The 23,856-nt window shown below is 50.3% G+C and overlaps 1 protein-coding gene across 1 annotated transcript in view; it reads left to right on the top strand.

Moving 5' to 3' along the window:
- LOC140106919 (calsequestrin-2-like) overlaps positions 1–23,856 on the top strand; it is a 141,412-nt gene that overhangs the window by 12,895 nt on the left and 104,661 nt on the right. The window contains exons 2-4 of the mRNA XM_072131557.1: positions 9,746–9,830; positions 13,249–13,349; positions 13,429–13,540. Of these exons, the coding sequence (XP_071987658.1) occupies positions 9,746–9,830; positions 13,249–13,349; positions 13,429–13,540 (298 nt within the window). The remainder of the gene's footprint in view (positions 1–9,745; positions 9,831–13,248; positions 13,350–13,428; positions 13,541–23,856) is intronic.

Here is a 23,856-nt window from a genome sequence, read left to right as displayed (position 1 = left end):
TGTGATGTCACATCTCATAGGATACACTGGAGACCCTGCACACAGCACACAGATAGTATAGACAGGCAGTGTGATGTTACATCTCATAGGATACACTGGAGACCCTGCACACACAGATAGTATAGACAGGCAGTGTGATGTCACATCTCATAGGATACACTGGAGACCCTGCACACAGCACACAGATAGTATAGACAGGCAGTGTGATGTCACATCTCATAGGATACACTGGAGACTCTGCACACAGTACACAGATAGTATAGACAGGCAGTGTGATGTCACATCTCATAGGATACACTGGTGACCCTGCACACAGCACACAGATAGTATAGACAGGCAGTGTGATGTCACATCTCATAGGATACACTGGAGACTCTGCACACAGCACACAGATAGTATAGACAGGCAGTGTGATGTCACATCTCATAGGATACACTGGAGACCCTGCACACAGCACACAGATAGTATAGACAGGCAGTGTGATGTCACATCTCATAGGATACACTGGAGACTCTGCACACAGTACACAGATAGTATAGACAGGCAGTGTGATGTCACATCTCATAGGATACACTGGAGACTCTGCACACAGTACACAGATAGTATAGACAGGCAGTGTGATGTCACATCTCATAGGATACACTGGTGACCCTGCACACAGCACACAGATAGTATAGACAGGCAGTGTGATGTTACATCTCATAGGATACACTGGAGACTCTGCACACAGCACACACAGATAGTATAGACAGGCAGTGTGATGTCACATCTCATAGGATACACTGGAGACTCTGCACACAGCACACAGATAGTATAGACAGGCAGTGTGATGTCACATCTCATAGGATACACTAGAGGCTCTGCACACAGCACACAGATAGTATAGACAGGCAGTGTGATGTCACATCTCATAGGATACACTGGAGACTGCACACAGCACACACAGATAGTATAGACAGGCAGTGTGATGTCACATCTCATAGTATACACTGGAGACTCTGCACACAGCACACAGATAGTATAGACAGGCAGTGTGATGTCACATCTCATAGGATACACTGGAGACTCTGCACACAGCACACAGATAGTATAGACAGGCAGTGTGATGTCACATCTCATAGGATACACTGGAGACTCTGCACACAGCACACAGATAGTATAGACAGGCAGTGTGATGTCACATCTCATAGGATACACTGGAGGCTGCACACAGCACACAGATAGTATAGACAGGCAGTGTGATGTCACATCTCATAGGATACACTGGAGACTCTGCACACAGCACACAGATAGTATAGACAGGCAGTGTGATGTCACATCTCATAGGATACACTGGAGACCCTGCACACAGAACACAGATAGTATAGACAGGCAGTGTGATGTTACATCTCATAGGATACACTGGAGACTCTGCACACAGCACACAGATAGTATAGACAGGCAGTGTGATGTCACATCTCATAGGATACACTGGAGACCCTGCACACAGCACACAGATAGTATAGACAGGCAGTGTGATGTCACATCTCATAGGATACACTGGAGACTCTGCACACAGCACACAGATAGTATAGACAGGCAGTGTGATGTTACATCTCATAGGATACACTGGAGGCTCTGCACACAGCACACACAGATAGTATAGACAGGCAGTGTGATGTTACATCTCATAGGATACACTGGAGACCCTGCACACAGCACACAGATAGTATAGACAGGCAGTGTGATGTTACATCTCATAGGATACACTGGAGACTGCACACAGCACACACAGATAGTATAGACAGGCAGTGTGATGTCACATCTCATAGGATACACTGGAGACTCTGCACACAGCACACACAGATAGTATAGACAGGCAGTGTGATGTCACATCTCATAGGATACACTGGTGACCCTGCACACAGCACACAGATAGTATAGACAGGCAGTGTGATGTCACATCTCATAGGATACACTGGTGACCCTGCACACAGTACACAGATAGTATAGACAGGCAGTGTGATGTTACATCTCATAGGATACACTGGAGACCCTGCACACAGCACACAGATAGTATAGACAGGCAGTGTGATGTCACATCTCATAGGATACACTGGAGACCCTGCACACAGCACACAGATAGTATAGACAGGCAGTGTGATGTTACATCTCATAGGATACACTGGAGACTCTGCACACAGCACACACAGATAGTATAGACAGGCAGTGTGATGTTACATCTCATAGGATACACTGGAGACTCTGCACACAGCACACAGATAGTATAGACAGGCAGTGTGATGTCACATCTCATAGGATACACTGGAGACCCTGCACACAGCACACAGATAGTATAGACAGGCAGTGTGATGTCACATCTCATAGGATACACTGGAGACCCTGCACACAGCACACACAGATAGTATAGACAGGCAGTGTGATGTCACATCTCATAGGATACACTGGAGGCTCTGCACACAGCACACAGATAGTATAGACAGGCAGTGTGATGTCACATCTCATAGGATACACTGGTGACCCTGCACACAGTACACAGATAGTATAGACAGGCAGTGTGATGTTCCAGGCCTCCTTCTTCTTGTTCTTTAGGTCTGTACATGGCCTATATTCCGTGGCCTCTGACCCCTGGGCTGGTGATAACTTCTCCTGGCTCTCCGTCCTCTCTGGGCTCCGAGCCTCGTGTTCGCACATTTTCACCTCCTTAGCTGAGGAATTTACAAGTCTTGGCTGGAGATGAGGCAGAGGCATTACTGGGGTCAGTGCGGAGAGTACACGAGGGGCCGGGGCTGTAGATGAGGCGGAGGCATTACTGGGGTCAGTGCGGAGAGTACACGAGGGGCCAGGGCTGGGGATGAGGTGGAGGCATTACTGGGGTCAGTGCGGAGGGTACACGAGGGGCCGGGGCTGGAGATGAGGCAGAGGCATTACTGGGGTCAGTGCGGAGGGTACACGAGGGTCCGGGGCTGGAGATGAGGCGGAGGCATTACTGGGGTCAGAGGGGAGGGTACACGAGGGTCCGGGGCTGGAGATGAGGCAGAGGCATTACTGGGGTCAGTGCGGAGGGTACACGAGGGTCCGGGGCTGGAGATGAGGCGGAGGCATTACTGGGGTCAGTGCAGAGGGTACACGAGGGGCCGGGGCTGGAGATGAGGCGGAGGCATTACTGGGGTCAGAGTGGAGGGTACACGAGGGGTCGGGGCTGGAGATGAGGCAGAGGCATTACTGGGGTCAGTGCGGAGGGTACACGAGGGGCCAGGGCTGGGGATGAGGTGGAGGCATTACTGGGGTCAGTGCGGAGGGTACACGAGGGGCTGGGGCTGAAGATGAGGCGGAGGCATTACTGGGGTCAGAGTGGAGGGTACACGAGGGGTCGGGGCTGGAGATGAGGCAGAGGCATTACTGGGGTCAGTGCGGAGGGTACACGAGGGGCCAGGGCTGGAGATGAGGCAGAGGCATTACTGGGGTCAGTGCGGAGGGTACACGAGGGGCCGGGGCTGGAGATGAGGCGGAGGCATTACTGGGGTCAGTGCGGAGGGTACACGAGGGGCCGGGGCTGGAGATGAGGCGGAGGCATTACTGGGGTCAGTGCGGAGGGTACACGAGGGGCCAGGGCTGGGGATGAGGTGGAGGCATTACTGGGGTCAGAGGGGGGGTACACGAGGGGCCGGGGCTGTAGATGAGGCGGAGGCATTACTGGGGTCAGAGTGGAGGGTACACTGGGGGCCGGGGCTGGACATGAGGCAGAGGCATTACTGGGGTCAGAGGGGGGGGGTACACGAGGGGCCAGGGCTGGGGATGATGTGGAGGCATTACTGGGGTCAGGGGGGGGGTACACGAGGGGCCGGGGCTGTAGATGAGGCGGAGGCATTACTGGGGTCAATGCGGAGGGTACACGAGGGGCCGGGGCTGGAGATGAGGCGGAGGCATTACTGGGGTCAGTGCGGAGGGTACACGAGGGGCCAGGGCTGGGGATGAGGTGGAGGCATTACTGGGGTCAGTGCGGAGGGTACACGAGGGGCCGGGGCTGGAGATGAGGCAGAGGCATTACTGGGGTCAGTGCGGAGGGTACACGAGGGGCTGGGGATGAGGCAGAGGCATTACTGGGGTCAGTGCGGAGGGTACACGAGGGGCCGGGGCTGGAGATGAGGCAGAGGCATTACTGGGGTCAGTGCGGAGGGTACACGAGGGGCTGGAGATGAGGCAGAGGCATTACTGGGGTCAGTGCGGAGGGTACACGAGGGGCCGGGGCTGGAGATGAGGCAGAGGCATTACTGGGGTCAGTGCGGAGGGTACACGAGGGGCCAGGGCTGGAGATGAGGCAGAGGCATTACTGGGGTCAGAGTGGAGGGTACACGAGGGGCCGGGGCTGGAGATGAGGCGGAGGCATTACTGGGGTCAGTGCGGAGGGTACACGAGGGGCCAGGGCTGGGGATGAGGTGGAGGCATTACTGGGGTCAGAGGGGGGGTACACGAGGGGCCAGGGCTGGGGATGAGGTGGAGGCATTACTGGGGTCAGTGCGGAGGGTACACGAGGGGCCGGGGCTGGAGATGAGGCAGAGGCATTACTGGGGTCAGTGCGGAGGGTACACGAGGGGCCGGGGCTGGAGATGAGGCAGAGGCATTACTGGGGTCAGTGCGGAGGGTACACGAGGGTCCGGGGCTGGAGATGAGGCAGAGGCATTACTGGGGTCAGTGCGGAGGGTACACGAGGGGCCGGGGCTGGAGATGAGGCAGAGGCATTACTGGGGTCAGGGGGGGGTACATGAGGGGCCGGGGCTGGAGATGAGGCGGAGGCATTACTGGAGTCAGTGCGGAGGGTACACGAGGGGCCAGGGCTGGGGATGAGGTGGAGGCATAACTGGGGTCAGAGGGGGGGGTACATGAGGGGCAGGGGCAGGAGGCTCATGTTTGATGCCCCCTCCTCCGCTCTGGGGTTCGTTGCTTTGGGCTGATTGGATAAGTGCGTATTATGATCTCCAGGGATTTGGGTTTTGGTCTCTTCTCCCCGGATCTCTCAGGGGCTTAACGCGCACATTTCAAAATGCTAATTAAATTGATGTTAAAACTTGTGTTTACAAAATGCAACCATTAACGTAAACGCTAACGCAACATGACATCCCGTTACATCACATCACGGCACATGACATCACAGCAAATCACATGACATCACATTACATCACAGCGAGTCACATGACATCACGTTACATCACATCACGGCACATGACATCACAGCAAATCACATGACATCACATTACATCACAGCGAGTCACATGACATCACGTTACATCACATCACGGCACATGACATCACAGCAAATCACATGACATCACATTACATCACAGCGAGTCACATGACATCACGGTACATAACGTTACATCACACCATGTCACGCTTCCAGATCAGCCAAACACATTGAACATTTTACTCTGCACGTGTCCTGACGCACCCTGAGGATTGCTCTCTAATTACTGATGGATTTCAGAGGGTGTCACGACTCTCTGGGGCGTTTTCTTCCCGTGTTCAGTTCTTTTCCTGCTGTTTGTCACTGTGACACATCATGTATGTGACGTCTCCTTCCGTGTGGATGGACATTAATGGAGATTTTCATTTCCACAGCAGCTTTAGACGAGATTCCATTAGACAATTGGCGACTCCTATTTAGCAGCGTCCTGGGTGTAGGGACAGGTGCTTCTGCCAGTCCCGGCCGTGACACCATAGTGTGACAAGTGACAGCTGCTTCCCCTCCTCCCCCGCTGCCACAGAATAGTAACCTAACCCCTGCAGAGTAACGAGACCTCCTCCTCCAGCGACACCTGAGACGCAGAACCCGGAGACATGAGGATAAACCTGCTGCGGCACATTATATAATAGTCGCCGGCTCTTGCTGACACGTTGCACCTTCCTTTGCTGGTCCTTTGCTCTTGCTGACACGTTGCACCTTCCTTTGCTGGTCCTTTGCTGTTGCTGACACGTTACACCTTCCTTTGCTGGTCCTTTGCACTTGCTGACATGTTGCACCTACCTTTGCTGGTCCTTTGCTCTTGCTGACACACTGCACCTTCCTTTGCTGGTCCTTTGCTCTTGCTGACACATTGCACCTTCCTTTGCTGGTCCTTTGCTCTTGCTGACACGCTGCACCTTCCTTTGCTGGTCCTTTGCTCTTGCTGACACGTTGCACCTTCCTTTGCTGGTCCTTTGCTCTTGCTGACACATTGCTCCTTCCTTTGCTGGTCCTTTGCTCTTGCTGACATGTTGCACCTACCTTTGCTGGTCCTTTGCTCTTGCTGACACACTGCACCTTCCTTTGCTGGTCCTTTGCTCTTGCTGACACGCTGCACCTTCCTTTGCTGGTCCTTTGCTCTTGCTGACACATTGCACCTTCCTTTGCTGGTCCTTTGCTCTTGCTTTCACGCTGCACCTTCCTTTGCTGGTCCTTTGCTCTTGCTGACACATTGCACCTTCCTTTGCTGGTCCTTTGCTCTTGCTGACACATTGCACCTTCCTTTGCTGGTCCTTTGCTCTTGCTGACACGTTGCACCTTCCTTTTCTGGTCCTTTGCTGTTGCTGACAAGTTGCACCTTCCTTTGCTGGTCCTTTGCTCTTGCTGACACATTGCACCTTCCTTTGCTGGTCCTTTGCACTTGCTGACACGTTGCACCTCCCTTTTCTGGTCCTTTGCTGTTGCTGACACACTGCACCTTCCTTTGCTGGTCCTTTGCTCTTGCTGACACGCTGCACCTTCCTTTGCTGGTCCTTTGCTCTTGCTGACACGCTGCACCTTCCTTTGCTGGTCCTTTGCTCTTGCTGACACGCTGCACCTTCCTTTGCTGGTCCTTTGCTCTTGCTGACACGCTGCACCTTCCTTTGCTGGTCCTTTGCTCTTGCTGACACGCTGCACCTTCCTTTGCTGGTCCTTTGCTCTTGCTGACACATTGCTCCTTCCTTTGCTGGTCCTTTGCTCTTGCTGACACGTTGCACCTTCCTTTGCTGGTCCTTTGCTCTTGCTGACACGTTGCACCTTCCTTTGCTGGTCCTTTGCTCTTGTTGACACATTGCACCTTCCTTTGCTGGTCCTTTGCTGTTGCTGACACATTACACCTTCCTTTGCTGGTCCTTTGCTGTTGCTGACACGCTGCACCTTCCTTTGCTGGTCCTTTGCTGTTGCTGACACGCTGCACCTTCCTTTGCTGGTCCTTTGCTCTTGCTGACACATTGCACCTTCCTTTGCTGGTCCTTTGCTCTTGCTGACACGCTGCACCTTCCTTTTCTGGTCCTTTGCTCTTGCTGACACGCTGCACCTTCCTTTGCTGGTCCTTTGCACTTGCTGACACGTTGCACCTTCCTTTGCTGGTCCTTTGCTCTTGTTGACACGTTGCACCTTCCTTTGCTGGTCCTTTGCTGTTGCTGACACATTACACCTTCCTTTGCTGGTCCTTTGCTCTTGCTGACACGTTGCACCTTCCTTTGCTGGTCCTTTGCTCTTGCTGACACGTTGCACCTTCCTTTGCTGGTCCTTTGCTCTTGCTGACACATTGCACCTTCCTTTGCTGGTCCTTTGCTCTTGCTGACACGTTGCACCTTCCTTTGCTGGTCCTTTGCTCTTGCTGACACATTGCACCTTCCTTTGCTGGTCCTTTGCTCTTGCTGACACGTTGCACCTTCCTTTGCTGGTCCTTTGCTCTTGCTGACACGCTGCACCTTCCTTTGCTGGTCCTTTGCTCTTGCTGACACATTGCTCCTTCCTTTGCTGGTCCTTTGCTCTTGCTGACACGTTGCACCTTCCTTTGCTGGTCCTTTGCTCTTGCTGACACACTGCACCTTCCTTTGCTGGTCCTTTGCTGTTGCTGCCACATTACGCCTTCCTTTGCTGGTCCTTTGCTCTTGCTGACACGTTGCACCTTCCTTTGCTGGTCCTTTGCACTTGCTGACACGTTGCACCTTCCTTTGCTGGTCCTTTGCTTTTGCTGACACGTTACACCTTCCTTTGCTGGTCCTTTGCTGTTGCTGACACGTTACACCTTCCTTTGCTGGTCCTTTGCTCTTGCTGACACATTGCTCCTTCCTTTGCTGGTCCTTTGCACTTGCTGACACGTTGCACCTTCCTTTGCTGGTCCTTTGCTCTTGCTGACACGTTGCACCTTCCTTTGCTGGTCCTTTGCTTTTGCTGACACATTGCACCTTCCTTTGCTGGTCCTTTGCTCTTGCTGACACATTGCACCTTCCTTTGCTGGTCATTTGCACTTGCTCACACGTTGCACCTTCCTTTGCTGGTCCTTTGCTCTTGCTGACACATTGCACCTTCCTTTGCTGGTCCTTTGCTCTTGCTGACACATTACACCTTCCTTTGCTGGTCATTTGCACTTGCTGACACGTTGCACCTTCCTTTGCTGGTCCTTTGCTCTTGCTGACACATTGCTCCTTCCTTTGCTGGTCCTTTGCTCTTGCTGACACGTTGCACCTTCCTTTGCTGGTCCTTTGCTCTTGCTGACACATTGCTCCTTCCTTTGCTGGTCCTTTGCTCTTGCTGACACGTTGCACCTTCCTTTGCTGGTCCTTTGCTCTTGCTGACACGTTACACCTTCCTTTGCTGGTCCTTTGCTCTTGCTGACACGTTGCACCTTCCTTTGCTGGTCCTTTGCTCTTGCTGACACGTTACACCTTCCTTTGCTGGTCATTTGCACTTGCTGACACGTTGCACCTTCCCTTGCTGGTCCTTTGCTCTTGCTGACACATTGCTCCTTCCTTTGCTGGTCCTTTGCTCTTGCTGACACGTTGCACCTTCCTTTGCTGGTCCTTTGCTCTTGCTGACACGTTGCACCTTCCTTTGCTGGTCCTTTGCTCTTGCTGACACATTGCTCCTTCCTTTGCTGGTCCTTTGCTCTTGCTGACACGTTGCACCTTCCTTTGCTGGTCCTTTGCTCTTGCTGACACATTGCTCCTTCCTTTGCTGGTCCTTTGCTCTTGCTGACACGTTGCACCTTCCTTTGCTGGTCCTTTGCTCTTGCTGACACGTTACACCTTCCTTTGCTGGTCCTTTGCTCTTGCTGACACGTTGCACCTTCCTTTGCTGGTCCTTTGCTCTTGCTGACACGTTGCACCTTCCTTTGCTGGTCCTTTGCTCTTGCTGACACGTTACACCTTCCTTTGCTGGTCCTTTGCTCTTGCTGACACGTTGCACCTTCCTTTGCTGGTCCTTTGCTCTTGCTGACACGTTACACCTTCCTTTGCTGGTCCTTTGCTCTTGCTGACACGTTGCACCTTCCTTTGCTGGTCCTTTGCTCTTGCTGACACATTGCACCTTCCTTTGCTGGTCATTTGCTCTTGCTGACACATTGCACCTTCCTTTGCTGGTCATTTGCACTTGCTGACACGTTGCACCTTCCCTTGCTGGTCCTTTGCTCTTGCTGACACATTGCTCCTTCCTTTGCTGGTCCTTTGCTCTTGCTGACACGTTGCACCTTCCCTTGCTGGTCCTTTGCTCTTGCTGACACGTTGCACCTTCCTTTGCTGGTCCTTTGCTCTTGCTGACACGTTACACCTTCCTTTGCTGGTCCTTTGCTCTTGCTGACACATTGCTCCTTCCTTTGCTGGTCCTTTGCTCTTGCTGACACGTTGAACCTTCCTTTGCTGGTCCTTTGCTTTGTGCTGCTGTGATAGAATTGTGTCTGATATCAGCAATGAACGTGTCGCAGTAACACACAACGACGCCGCACACAGGACTAATAATAGTTTTGTCTTATAGTTGTCAGCTCAGGTGCTGGAAAAGAAAAGCGTTGGGTTTGGACTTCTCGATATAAAGAAAAATTCTAAAGTTGCAAAGAAACTCGGTAATTCCTCAAACCCAAGTTGTTTACTAAATCTTTTATACGTAGAGTGTTCTAAACGCTTATCAATATGATTGTATATCCTCATGTTGTGCTGTCAATGTGATGGTGATTGTATATCCTCATGTTGTGCTGTCAGTGTGATGGTGATTGTATATCCTCATGTTGTGCTGTCAGTGTGTGGGTGGTTGTATATCCTCATGTTGTGCTGTCAGTGTGTGGGTGGTTGTATATCCTCATATTGTGCTGTCAGTGTGATGGTGATTGTATATCCTCATGTTGTTCTGTCAGTGTGATGGTTATTGTATATCCTCAGGTCGTGCTGTCAGTGTGATTGTATATCTTAATGCTGTGCTGTCATTGTGATGGTGATTGCATATCCACATGTTGTGCTGTCAGTGTGATGGGGATTGAATCTTCTCATATTGTGCTGTCAGTGTGATGGTGATTGTATATCCTCATGTTGTGCTGTCAGTGTGCTGGTGATTGTATATCCTCATGTTCTGCTGTCAGTGGGATGATAATTGTATATCCTCATGTTCTGCTGTCAGTGGGATGGTGATTGTATATCCTCATGTTGTGCTGTCAGTGAGATGGTGATTGTATCTTCTCATGTTGTGCTGTCAGTGTGATGGTGATTGTATATCCTCATGTTGTGCTGTCAGTGTGATGGTGATTGTATATCCTCATGTTGTGCTGTCAGTGTGCTGGTGATTGTATATCCTCATGTTGTGCTGTCAGTGTGCTGGTGATTGTATATCCTCATGTTCTGCTGTCAGTGGGATGATAATTGTATATCCTCGTGTTCTGCTGTCAGTGGGATGATAATTGTATATCCCCATGTTGTGCTGTCAGTGTGATGGGGATTGTATCTTCTCATGTTGTGCTGTCAGTGTGATGGTGATTGTATATCCTCATGTTGTGCTGTCAGTGGGATGGTGATTCTATATCCTCATGTTGTGCTGTCAGTGTGATGGTGATTGTATCTTCTCATGTTGTGCTGTCAGTGTGATGGTGATTGTATATCCTCATGTTGTGCTGTCAGTGTGATGGTGATTGTATATCCTCATGTTCTGCTGTCAGTGGGATGATAATTGTATATCCTCATGTTCTGCTGTCAGTGGGATGGTGATTGTATATCCTCATGTTGTGCTGTCAGTGTGATGGTGATTGTATCTTCTCATGTTGTGCTGTCAGTGTGATGGTGATTGTATATCCTCATGTTGTGCTGTCAGTGTGATGGTGATTGTATCTTCTCATGTTGTTCTGTCAGTGTGATGGTGATTGTATATCCTCATGTTGTGCTGTCAGTGTGATGGTGATTGTATATCCTCATGTTGTGCTGTCAGTGTGCTGGTGATTGTATATCCTCATGTTGTGCTGTCAGTGTGCTGGTGATTGTATATCCTCATGTTCTGCTGTCAGTGGGATGATAATTGTATATCCTCGTGTTCTGCTGTCAGTGGGATGATAATTGTAAATCCTCAGGTTATGCTGTCAGTGGGATGGTGATTCTATATCCTCATGTTGTGCTGTCAGTGTGATGGTGATTGTATATCCTCATGCTGTGCTGTCAGCGTGATGGTGATTGTATATCTTCACGTTGTTCTGTCAGTGTGATGGTGATTGTATATCCTCACTTTGTGCTATCAGTGTGATGGTGATTGTATATCCTCATGTTGTGCTGTCAGTGTGATTGTGATTGTATATCCCCATGTTCTGCTGTCAGTGTGATGGTGATTGTATATCCTCATGTTCTGCTGTCAGTGTGATGGTGATTGTATATCCTCATGTTGTGCTGTCAGTGTGCTGGTGATTGTATATCCTCATGTTGTGCTGTCAGTGGGATGATAATTGTATATCCTCATGTTCTGCTGTCAGTGGGATGGTGATTGTATATCCTCATGTTGTGCTGTCAGTGTGATGGTGATTGTATCTTCTCATGTTGTGCTGTCAGTGTGATGGTGATTGTATATCCTCATGTTGTGCTGTCAGTGTGATGGTGATTGTATATCCTCATGTTGTGCTGTCAGTGTGATGGTGATTGTATATCCTCATGTTGTGCTGTCAGTGTGCTGGTGATTGTATATCCTCATGTTGTGCTGTCAGTGTGCTGGTGATTGTATATCCTCATGTTCTGCTGTCAGTGGGATGATAATTGTATATCCTCGTGTTCTGCTGTCAGTGGGATGATAATTGTATATCCTCAGGTTATGCTGTCAATGGGATGGTGAGTGTATATCCTCATGTTGTGCTGTCAGTGTGATGGTGATTGTATATCCTCACTTTGTGCTATCAGTGTGATGGTGATTGTATATCCCCATGTTGTGCTGTCAGTGTGATGGTGATTGTATATCCTCATGTTGTGCTGTCAGTGTGATGGTGATTGTATATCCTCATGTTCTGCTGTCAGTGTGATGGTGATTGTATATCCTCATGTTGTGCTGTCAGTGTGATGGGGATTGTATCTTCTCATGTTGTTATGTCAATTTGATGGTGATTGTATATCCTCATGTTGTTATGTCAGTGTGATGGTGATTGTATATCCCCATGTTGTGCTGTCAGTGTGATGGGGATTGTATATCCTCATGCTGTGCTGTCAGTGTGATGGGGATTGTATCTTCTCATGTTGTTCTGTCAGTTTGATGGTGATTATATATCCTCATGTTGTGCTGTCAGTGTGATGGGGATTGTATATCCTCATGTTGTTTTGTCAGTGTGATGGTGATTGTATATCATCATGTTGTACTGTCAGTGTGATGGGGATTGTATCTTCTCATGTTGTGCTGTCAGTGTGATGGTGATTGTATATCCCCATGTTGTGCTGTCAGTGTGATGGGGATTGTATATCCTCATGTTGTTCTGTCAGTTTGATGGTGATTATATATCCTCATGTTGTGCTGTCAGGGTGATGGTGATTGTATATCCTCATGTTGTGCTTTCAGTGTGATGGGGATTGTATATCCTCATGTTGTTCTGTCAGTGTGATGGTGATTGTATATCCTCATGTTGTGCTGTCAGTGTGATGGGGATTGTATCTTCTCATGTTGTTCTGTCAGTGTGATGGTGATTGTATATCCTCTTGTTGTGCTGTCAGTGTGATGGGGATTGTATCTTCTCATGTTGTGCTGTCAGTGTGATGGGGATTGTATATCCTCATGTTGTGCTGTCAGTGTGATGGGGATTGTATCTTCTCATGTTGTGCTGTCAGTGTGATGGGGATTGTATATCCTCATGTTGTGCTGTCAGTGTGATGGTGATTGTATCTTCTCATGTTGTGCTGTCAGTGTGATGGGGATTGTATATCCTCATGTTGCACTTTCAGTTTGTTTCTGATTATATATCCTCATATTGTGTTGTCAGTAATTATCTGCTCATTGTTTTCTGATGATGTTTTCAGTCCACTTTTTCCTGTCCTCAGGTTGCAGTGAGGAAGAAAGTCTTTATGTTTTCAAAGAGGACAATGTCCTGGAGTTTGATGGAGAGCTGGCGGCTGACGTGTTGGTGGATTTTCTCTTGGATGTAAGTAGAGATGGAGCTCCTCCCACACTCACTATCTATGAATGGATGATCCCAGATAACTCGTTCTGTTTACCTCTAGTTGATTGAAGATCCTGTAGAGATCATCAATGATGAGGCAGAACTTAAAGCACTGGACAGGCTCGAGGAAGAGACCAGAGTCATCGGCTTCTTCAAGGATGAAAAATCAGAGCGTGAGTATGGGGGAAGGAAGACAAGTGTGTGAGGAGAGCCAACCATAGAAGTAACCAAGAGAGGAAGCCATAGAGACAGCCAAGAGAGGGAGCTATAGAGACAGCCAGGAGAGAGAACCTTTGAGACAGCCAAGAGAGGAAGCAATAGAGACAGCCAAAAGAGGGAGCCATAGAGACAGCGAAGAGTAGGAGCCATAGAGACAGCGAAGAGTAGGAGCCATAGAGACAGCCTTGTGAGAGAACAACAGAGAAAGCCAAGAGAGGGAGCTACAGAGGCAACCAAGAGAGGAAGCCATAGATACAGCCAAGAAAGAGAGGGAGCCATAGAGACAGCCAGGAGAGAGAACCTTTGAGACAGCCAAGAGAGAAAGCCATAGAGACAGCCAAAAGAGGGAGCCATAGAGACAGCGAAGAGTAGGAGCCATAGAGACAGCCTTGTGAGAGAACAACAGAGAAAGCCAAGAGAGGGAGCCACAGAGGCAACCAAGAGAGGAAGCCATAGATACAGCCAAGAAAGAGAGGGAGCCATAGAGACAGCCAAGAGAGGGAGCCATTGAGAAATCCAAGCGAGAGAACCATAGCGACAGCCAAGAGAGAGAGCCATAGAGACAGCCAAGAGAGGGGATCATAGAGGCAACCAAGAGAGGGGACTATAGAAGCAACCAAGAGAGGGAGCTATAGAGAAACCCAATAGAGGGAGCCTTAGAGACAGCCGAGAGAAGGAACCTTAGAGACAGCCAAGCGAGGGAGCCATAGAGAAAGCCAAGAGAGGGAGCCATAGATAAAGCCAAGAGAGGGAGCCATAGAGACAGCCAAGAGAGGGCACCATAGAGGGGGCTAAGAGAGGGACCCATAGAGAAAACCAAAAGAGGGAGCCATAGGGACAGAGAAGAGAGGGAGCCATAGAGGCAGCCAAGAGAGGGTACCATAGAGACAGCCAAGAGAGAGAACCATAAAGAAAGCCAATAGAGGGAGCCATAGAGACAGCCTTGAGGGGGACCCATAGAGACAGCCTCATGAGGGAGCCCAAGAGACAGCCAAGAGAGGGAGCCAAGAAGGCAGCCAAGAGAGGGAGCTATGGAAAAAGCCAAAAGAGTGAGCCATAGAGGTAGCCAAAAGAAGGAACCATAGAGGCAACCAAAAGAGGGAGCCATGGAGACAGCCAAAAAAGAGAGCCATTGAGAAAGCCAAGAGAGGGAACTATAGAGACAGCCACAATGGTTAGCCATATATACAGCCTTGATAGGGAAATATAGAGGCTGCCATGATGGAGAACCATAAAGGTGGCCATGAAGGGAGCCATAGAGACATCCATAAGAGGAAATCCTTAGAGAGGGCAAAGAGAGGGAGCCATAGAAATGGCCATGGGAGAGAGAGAGCCATAAAGATAGCCAAGAGAGGGAGCTATAGAGACAGCCTAGAGAGTGAGCCATAGCGGAATCCAAGAGTGAGACAGCCAAGAGAGGGAGCCAAAGAGACAGCCAATAGAGGGAGCCACAGAGGCAGCCAAGAGAGGAAGCCATAGAGACAGCCAAGAGAGGGAGCCACAATGGTTAGCCATATATACAGCCTTGATAGGGAAATATAGAGGCTGCCATGATGGAGAACGATGGCCATGAAGGGAATCGTAGAGGCAGCCTTGAGGAGGAGCCATAGAGACATCCATAAGAGGAAATCCTTAGAGAGGGCCAAGAGAGTGAGACATAGAAATGGCCAAGAGAGAGAGAGAGAGCCATAAAGACAGCCAAGAGAGGGAGCCATGGAGACAGCTAAGAGATAGAACCATAGAGAAATCCAAGAGAGGGAGCCATAGAGACAGCCAAGAGAGGGAGCCAAAGAGACAGCCAAGAGAGAGAACCATAGAGACAGCCAAGAGAGGGAGCCATAGAGAGAGAGCCAAGAGAGGAAGCCATAGAGACAGCCAAAAGAGGGAACCAAAGAAAAAAGCCAAGAGAGGGAGCCATAGAGACAGCCAAGAGAGAGAACCATAGAGAAAGCCAATAGAGGGAGCCATAGAGACAGCCAAACGAAGGAGCCAAAGAGGCAGCCAAGAGAGGGAGCCATAGAGACAGCCAAGAGAGGGAGCCATTGAGAAATCCAAGCGAGAGAACCATAGCGACAGCCAAGAGAGCGAGCCATAGAGACAGCCAAGAGAGGGGATCATAGAGGCAACCAAGAGAGGGGACTATAGAAGCAACCAAGAGAGGGAGCTATAGAGAAACCCAATAGAGGGAGCCTTAGAGACAGCCGAGAGAAGGAACCTTAGAGACAGCCAAGCGAGGGAGCCATAGAGAAAGCCAAGAGAGGGAGCCATAGATAAAGCCAAGAGAGGGAGCCATAGAGACAGCCAAGAGAGGGCACCATAGAGGGGGCTAAGAGAGGGACCCATAGAGAAAACCAAAAGAGGGAGCCATAGGGACAGAGAAGAGAGGGAGCCATAGAGGCAGCCAAGAGAGGGTACCATAGAGACAGCCAAGAGAGAGAACCATAAAGAAAGCCAATAGAGGGAGCCATAGAGACAGCCTTGAGGGGGACCCATAGAGACAGCCTCATGAGGGAGCCCAAGAGACAGCCAAGAGAGGGAGCCAAGAAGGCAGCCAAGAGAGGGAGCTATGGAAAAAGCCAAAAGAGTGAGCCATAGAGGTAGCCAAAAGAAGGAACCATAGAGGCAACCAAAAGAGGGAGCCATGGAGACAGCCAAAAAAGAGAGCCATTGAGAAAGCCAAGAGAGGGAACTATAGAGACAGCCACAATGGTTAGCCATATATACAGCCTTGATAGGGAAATATAGAGGCTGCCATGATGGAGAACCATAAAGGTGGCCATGAAGGGAGCCATAGAGACATCCATAAGAGGAAATCCTTAGAGAGGGCAAAGAGAGGGAGCCATAGAAATGGCCATGGGAGAGAGAGAGCCATAAAGATAGCCAAGAGAGGGAGCTATAGAGACAGCCTAGAGAGTGAGCCATAGCGGAATCCAAGAGTGAGACAGCCAAGAGAGGGAGCCAAAGAGACAGCCAATAGAGGGAGCCACAGAGGCAGCCAAGAGAGGAAGCCATAGAGACAGCCAAGAGAGGGAGCCACAATGGTTAGCCATATATACAGCCTTGATAGGGAAATATAGAGGCTGCCATGCTGGAGAACGATGGCCATGAAGGGAATCGTAGAGGCAGCCTTGAGGAGGAGCCATAGAGACATCCATAAGAGGAAATCCTTAGAGAGGGCCAAGAGAGTGAGACATAGAAATGGCCAAGAGAGAGAGAGAGAGCCATAAAGACAGCCAAGAGAGGGAGCCATGGAGACAGCTAAGAGATAGAACCATAGAGAAATCCAAGAGAGGGAGCCATAGAGACAGCCAAGAGAGGGAGCCAAAGAGACAGCCAAGAGAGAGAACCATAGAGACAGCCAAGAGAGGGAGCCATAGAGAGAGAGCCAAGAGAGGAAGCCATAGAGACAGCCAAAAGAGGGAACCAAAGAAAAAAGCCAAGAGAGGGAGCCATAGAGACAGCCAAGAGAGAGAACCATAGAGAAAGCCAATAGAGGGAGCCATAGAGACAGCCAAACGAAGGAGCCAAAGAGGCAGCCAAGAGAGGGAGCCATAGAGGCAACCATTAGAGGGAGCCATGGAGACAGCCAAGAAAGAGAGTTATAGAGAAAGCCAAGAGAGGGAACCATAGAGACAGTCAAGAGAGGGAGCCATAGAGGCAACCATTAGAGGGAGCCATGGAGGCAGCCAAGAGAGGGAGCCATAGAGGTAGCCAAGGGAGGGAGCCGTAGAGAAAGCCAAGAGAGAAAGCCATAGAGACAGCCAAGAGAGGGAACCATAGAGACAGCCATAATGGTTAGCCATAGCTACAGCCTTGATGGGGAACTATAGAGGTAACCAAGAGGAGGAGCCATAGATGTGTTCATGAGAGGAAATCTAAAGAGAGGGCAAAGAGAGGGAGCCATAGAAATAACCAAGAGAGAGAGAGAGAGACGTAAAGACAGCCAAGAGAGGGAGCCATGGAGACAGCTAAGAGAGAGAGGGGAATCAATAGAGACAGCCATGATGGGGAGCCATTATGACAGCCGTAATGGGGAAGCCATAGAGACAGTCATGAGGGGGAAGCCATAGAAACCAGCCATGAGGAACCACAGAGCGACCATGAGATGGTACTAGAGATGAGCGAGCACTAAAATGCTCGGGTGCTCGTTAGGGCTCGTTGAAGTCAATGGGAGACTCGAGCATTTTTCAAGGGGACCAAGGGTCTGCACAGGGAAGCTTGGCCAAACACCTGGAAACCTCAGAAAATGATGGAAACACCATGGAAATGGACAGGAAACAGCAGGGGCATCATGCATGAATGCCTCTGAGGCTGCTTAATCGCACCATTATGCTAAAATTATGGGCAACAGCATAGCCATGACAGAGTGACCGAATGAGGCTAGATATCATCTAAAACATCCAATAATTGACCCTGACACTATTGACCCTGACGGCATGCAGAGGCAGTGGCAGCAGCGGCAGGCTAGAGAGTGTCATGGCGACATACCCTAAATGGATTCAGGCTTCAAACCAATGGGTGGCAGAGAGGAACCAAAGGAGGTGAGCAAGAAGCGCTGAAATGATTTCCTATGTGAACAAAAGGTTGACGGTATATTTAGTCGATAACACAGCATGGTGGCGACATAGTGACCAAGTTCCATAACGTATCTGGTGAAAGACCCGAAAAATGAGCCTGACACAGCTCGTTTGATAAAGGGACGACATGTGGAGGCAGCCATGGAGACGACTTCCATGATTAAGAGCGACAGTATGGGGCATTCATATTGCGCTGCTATGATTGCAACTTCAGGTCTCCAGCATGGCGGTGACAGATGGGCCGAGTTCCACTATGTATCTGGTGAAACACCTGAAAATTCTGCCTGACACAGCTCGTTTGATAAGGGCATGATGTGCTGCATAACCTCTCGTGCTCCAGCGTCTGGGGTATAGAGAGTTGTAAGTTGCGCATGGAGACATTGGTGGACGCTGTGGAGGATCATGGAGGCAAAATGGACAGGAAACAGCAGGGGCAGCATGCATGGATGCCTCTGAGGCTGCCTAATCTTGGGATGGAGCTGGCAGTCTGCTGCCAGGCGAGCTTTCGCCTGTCCAACCCCCTGTCTCTCGGCTCCTCCCCACCCAAAATGGGCCTGGGGGCCAGAAGCGTTTACTTTGAAAAAATTATAATTTTCAAAGCAGGCCGGGTCTTTTGAATATTTCACCTAGGAATAATGGAAAAGCATAGTGGTTCTATTTTTAATTGTTTTTCGGAAATGGTTCCATGATTAAGAGCGACAGTATGGGGCATCCATATTGCGCTGATATGATTGCAACTTCAGGTCTCCAGCATGGCGGCGACAGATGGGCCGAGTTCCACTATGTATCTGGTGAAACACCTGAAAATTCTGCCTGACACAGCTCGTTTGATAAGGGGACCATGTATGGAGGCAGTGAACTAGTAGTAGATTAAAGGTGCTGCAGTTAAAACTATGTTAGTTGGATCTTGAGATGGAGCTGGCGCTCCGCTGCCAGGCGAGCTTTCGCCAATCCAAGCCCCTGTCTCTAGGCTACTCCCCAAACAGCACTTCTAAGAACCTTTTGTATAAGATCAAGTGTAGTAGCGTTCTTATAAGTTTAGGATATGGCGGGTGAGGGGAATGTAAACAGATGCGCAAGAAGCGCTGAAATAATATCGGTAAATGATAAAAGTTTGCCAGTATATTTTGTGGATTACACAGCAGGGTGGCGACAAAGTTAACAAGTTTGATGTGGAAGCCATGAAAACAACCCAAAATTCTGCCTGACACAGCTCGTTTGATAAGGAGACCATGTATGGAGGCAGCTATATGGACGACTTTTGGAGGCAGCTATGGCGATGACGTGTGGAGGTAGCAATGGAGAAAACGTGTGGAGGCAGCTAAAAAGATGACGTGTGGAGGCTGCTATGGAGACAATTTAATTTGGATAGTGCCTGTATGTGGCAGTCCAAAAAAGTTTTCAAACCAGAGGAGCAGGTAGGTGGTCCTCCAGAAAAATTAAATAGATTAAGTGCCTGTAAGTGGCACTCCCAGAAATTGCTTAAAACAGAGGACCGGGTAGGTGGCCCTCCAGAAAAATTAAATACATAAAGTACTATAGCTAGAGCCAGTTGGCCCTGGCAAAAAATAGCCAGTTTCCTCTGCTTTAGTGTACAAAGAGGAGGAGAAGGAGGACAATGAGGAGGAGGAGGAGGAGTGCATACATTATTCAGGTTGAGCTTCTTTGACCTGTTGGAGAATGAAAATCCGGAGAAATCCAGGCTTTATTCATCTTGATAAGCGTCAGCGCTGTCAGTCGACAGGCGTGTGCGCTTATCGGTGATGATGCCACCAGCTGCACTGAAAACCCGCTCAGACAACATGCTAGCGGCAGGGCAGGCAAGAACCTCCAAGGCGTACAGCGCCAGTTCGTGCCACATGTCCAGCTTTGAAACCCAGTAGTTGTAGGGAGCTGTGTGATCATTTAGGACAATGGTATGGTCAGCTACGTACTCCCTCACCATCTTTCTGTAAAGATCAGCCCTACTCTGCCGAGACTGGGGACAGGTGACAGTGTCTTGCTGGGGTGACATAAAGCTGGCAAAAGCCTTGTAAAGCGTACCCCTGCCAGTGCTGGACAAGCTGCCTGCTCGCCTACTCTCCCTCGCTACTTGTCCCGCAGAACTACGCACTCTGCCGCTAGCGCTGTCAGAAGGGAAATACTGTTTCAGCTTGTGCACCAGGGCCTGCTGGTATTCATGCATTCTCACACTCCTTTCCTCTCCAGGGATGAGAGTGGAAAGATTTTGCTTGTACCGTGGGTCCAGGAGAGTGAATACCCAGTAATCGGTGCTGGAATAAATTCTTTGAACGCGAGGGTCACGGGATAGGCAGCCTAGCATGAAATCTGCCATATGCGCCAGAGTCCCAACGCGCAAGAATTCACTCCCCTCACTGGCCTGACTGTCCATTTCCTCCTCCTCCAACTCCTCTTCTTCTGCCCATACACGCTGAACAGTGAAGGACTGAACAATGGTCCCCTCTTCTGTCTCGCCAACATTCTCTTCCTCCTCATCCTCCTCCACCTCCTCCTATATGCGCTGAGAAACAGACCTGAGGGTGCTTTGGCTATCAACAAGGGAATCTTCTTCCCCCGTCTCTTGTGACGAGCGCAAAGCTTCCGACTTCATGCTGACCAGAGAGTTTTTCAACAGGCCAAGCAGCGGGATGGTGAGGCTGATGATGGCGGCATCGCCACTGACCATCTGTGTGGACTCCTCAAAGTTACTCAGCACCTGACAGATATCAGACATCCACGTCCACTCCTCATTGTAGACTTGAGGAAGCTGACTGACCTGACTACCAGTTCTGGTGGAAGTTGACATCTGGCAGTCTACAATCGCTCGGCGCTGCTGGTAAACTCTGGATAACATGGTCAGTGTTGAATTCCACCTCGTGGGCACGTCGCACAACAGTCGGTGAGCGGGCAGTTGGAGGCGGCGCTGCGCTGCCCTGAGAGTGGCAGCATCTGTGCTGGACTTCCTGAAATGCGCACAGATGCGGCGAACCTTCGTGAGCAAATCAGACAGATTGGGGTATGTCTTGAGGAAACGCTGAACTATGAGATTTAACACATGGGCCAGGCATGGCACATGTGTCAGTCTGCCGAGTTGCAGAGCTGCCACCAGGTTACGGCCGTTGTCACACACAACCATGCCTGGCTTCAGGTTCAGCGGTGCCAGCCACAGATCAGTCTGCGCCGTGATGCCCTGTAATAGCTCTTGGGCGGTGTGCCTTTTATCGCCTAGGCTCAGCAGTTTGAGCACCGCCTGCTGTCGCTTAGCGACGGCACTGCTGCTGTCCCTAGAGCTACCGACTGATGGCGCCATGCCCACGGATGGTAATTCGGAGGAGGAGGTGGAGGAGGGGTGGGAGGAGGAGGCATAGTAGGCCTGAGAGATCTGGACCGAGGTAGGCCCCGCAATCCTCGGCGTCGGCAGTATATGAGCAGCCCCAGGGTCAGACTCGGTCCCAGCCTCCACCAAGTTAACCCAATGTGCCGTCAGCGATATATAGTGGCCCTGCCCGGCAGCACTCGTCCACGTGTCCGTGGTCAGGTGGACCTTGTCAGAAACGGCGTTGGTCAGGGCATGGATGATGTTGTCTGACACGTGCTTGTGCAGGGCTGGGACGGCACATCGGGAAAAGTAGTGGCGGCTGGGGACCGAATACCGAGGGCCAGCCGCCGCCATGAGGTTTCAAAAGGCCTCGGTCTCTACCAGCCTATAGGGCAGCATCTCCAGGCTAAGCAGTTTGGAGATTTGGACGTTGAGGACTTGGGCGTGTGGGTGGGTTGCGCTATACTTCCTTTTGCGCTCCAGAGTCTGGGGTATGGAGAGCTGAACGCTAGTGGATGCTGTGGAGGATCGTGGAGGCGAAGATGGGGTTTTCGCACGGGAGGTGTTTGGGCCCTGGTCCTGGGCAGGGGGCTGACTAGCAGATGACACAGGGGAAGGAGCAGTGGTGTGCCCGGCCGGAGGTGAACGGGCTTGGTGCCATTGAGTGGGGTGTTTAGCATTCATATGCCTGCGCATACTGGTGGTAGTTAAGCTAGTAGTGGTGGAACCCCTGCTGATCCTGGTTTGGCACAGGTTGCACACCACCTCCGTCTCAGAAGCACTGTGTTCACCCGGCCTATCAACCCAGCTTGGGTCTGTCACCTCATCATCCTCCGATCCCTCAGTCTGCTCCCCCCTCGGACTTCCTGCCCTGACAACAACTTCACCACTGTCTGACAACCGTGTCTCCTCATCGTCCGACACCTCTTTACACACTTCTTCCACTACGTCAATAATGTCATCATCACCCACAGACTGCGACCGGTGGAAAACCTGGGGTTCGGAAAATAGCTCAGCAGCAACCGGACAAGTGGTTTGTGACTGTGGGAAGGGTCCAGAAAACAGTTCCTCAGAGTATGCCGGTTCAAATGCCAAATTTTGCTGGGAGGGGGCAGACTGGGGGGAAGGAGGCTGAGGTGGAGGAGCTGGAGGAGTGCTGATTTCGGTGACATGGGTGGACTGCGTGGAAGACTGACTGGTGGACAAATGGCTAGAAGCATTGTCCGCAATCCACGACATCACCTCTTTGCACTGTTCTGGCCTCAACAGTGCTCTACCACGAGTCCCAGTAACTTCAGACATGAACCTAGGGAGTGTAGCTCTGCGGCGTTCCCCTGCTCCCTCATAAGCAGGTGGTGTCTCACCCCGCCCAGGACCACGGCCTCTGACCCCTGCAGTAGTTGGACGCCCACGTCCCCGCCCTCGTCCTCTACCCCTAGCCCTCGGGTTAAACATTTTCCAAATTAAAGTGTAAACTTTTAATTTTTTTTTTTTTGTGTTTATTTTTTTTTTATTTATTTTTTTTTTTTAACAAAACGATGCTATCCTATTGCTATGGCTAGTTTCTAACCTACACTGACAGCACACAACTGGATTTTGTGCTGTGCCTGATGACTTTGAGCTATAAAATGAAATAAAGGAAAAAAATAAATAAATCAGCAGACTCTGCCTAATTCTAATCAAACCCCTAATAAATTGTCCCACTTCGGTGTTTGAGGTGGATATGTGTGTCACTAAGAGCTAAACACAACGGTAGCAAGTCTCCCAGCAAATTCCTCACAATATGGTACTAGCTGCACTACTAATGCCAGCAAGCCCAGCCACAAGCAAACAAAAAAACAAAACAAAACGTTATTGTAGCCCTAAGAAGGGCTGTTGGGTTCTTGGAGAATCACTCCTGCCTAACAGTAAGCTAATAGAACACCCTAACGCTTTCCCTGACCAGCAGCAGCTCTCTCCCTAGCGGCATCCAGAGACAGAATGATCCGAGCAGCGCGGGCAGGGGCTAGTCTATCCCAGGGTCACCTGATCTGGCCAGCCAACCACTGCTATCCACGTGTAAGGGTACCACGTCATGCTGGGTGGAGTGCAGAGTCTCCTGGCTTGTGATTGGCTCTGTTTCTGGCCGCCAAAAAGCAAAACGGCGGGAGCTGCCATTTTCTCGAGCGGGCGAAGTATTCGTCCGAGCAACGAGCAGTTTCGAGTACGCTAATGCTCCAACCAGCATCAAGCTCGGACGAGTATGTTCGCTCATCTCTAGATGGTACCAAATATTTAAAAGAGGGGAGCCATAGGTAAGGGGGGGTAGCCTTTGTGTGACCTAAATAGGTGTATTCTGCCACAGATACACGCTGGAGAAGACCCTGATAGGTTG

The sequence above is a fragment of the Engystomops pustulosus genome, unplaced genomic scaffold (genome assembly GCF_040894005.1).
Source record: "Engystomops pustulosus unplaced genomic scaffold, aEngPut4.maternal MAT_SCAFFOLD_88, whole genome shotgun sequence".
Classification (NCBI taxonomy): domain Eukaryota; kingdom Metazoa; phylum Chordata; class Amphibia; order Anura; family Leptodactylidae; genus Engystomops; species Engystomops pustulosus.
The sequence above is the reverse complement of the archived record's forward strand: the minus strand, read 5'-3'. Positions and strand labels throughout refer to the sequence as shown.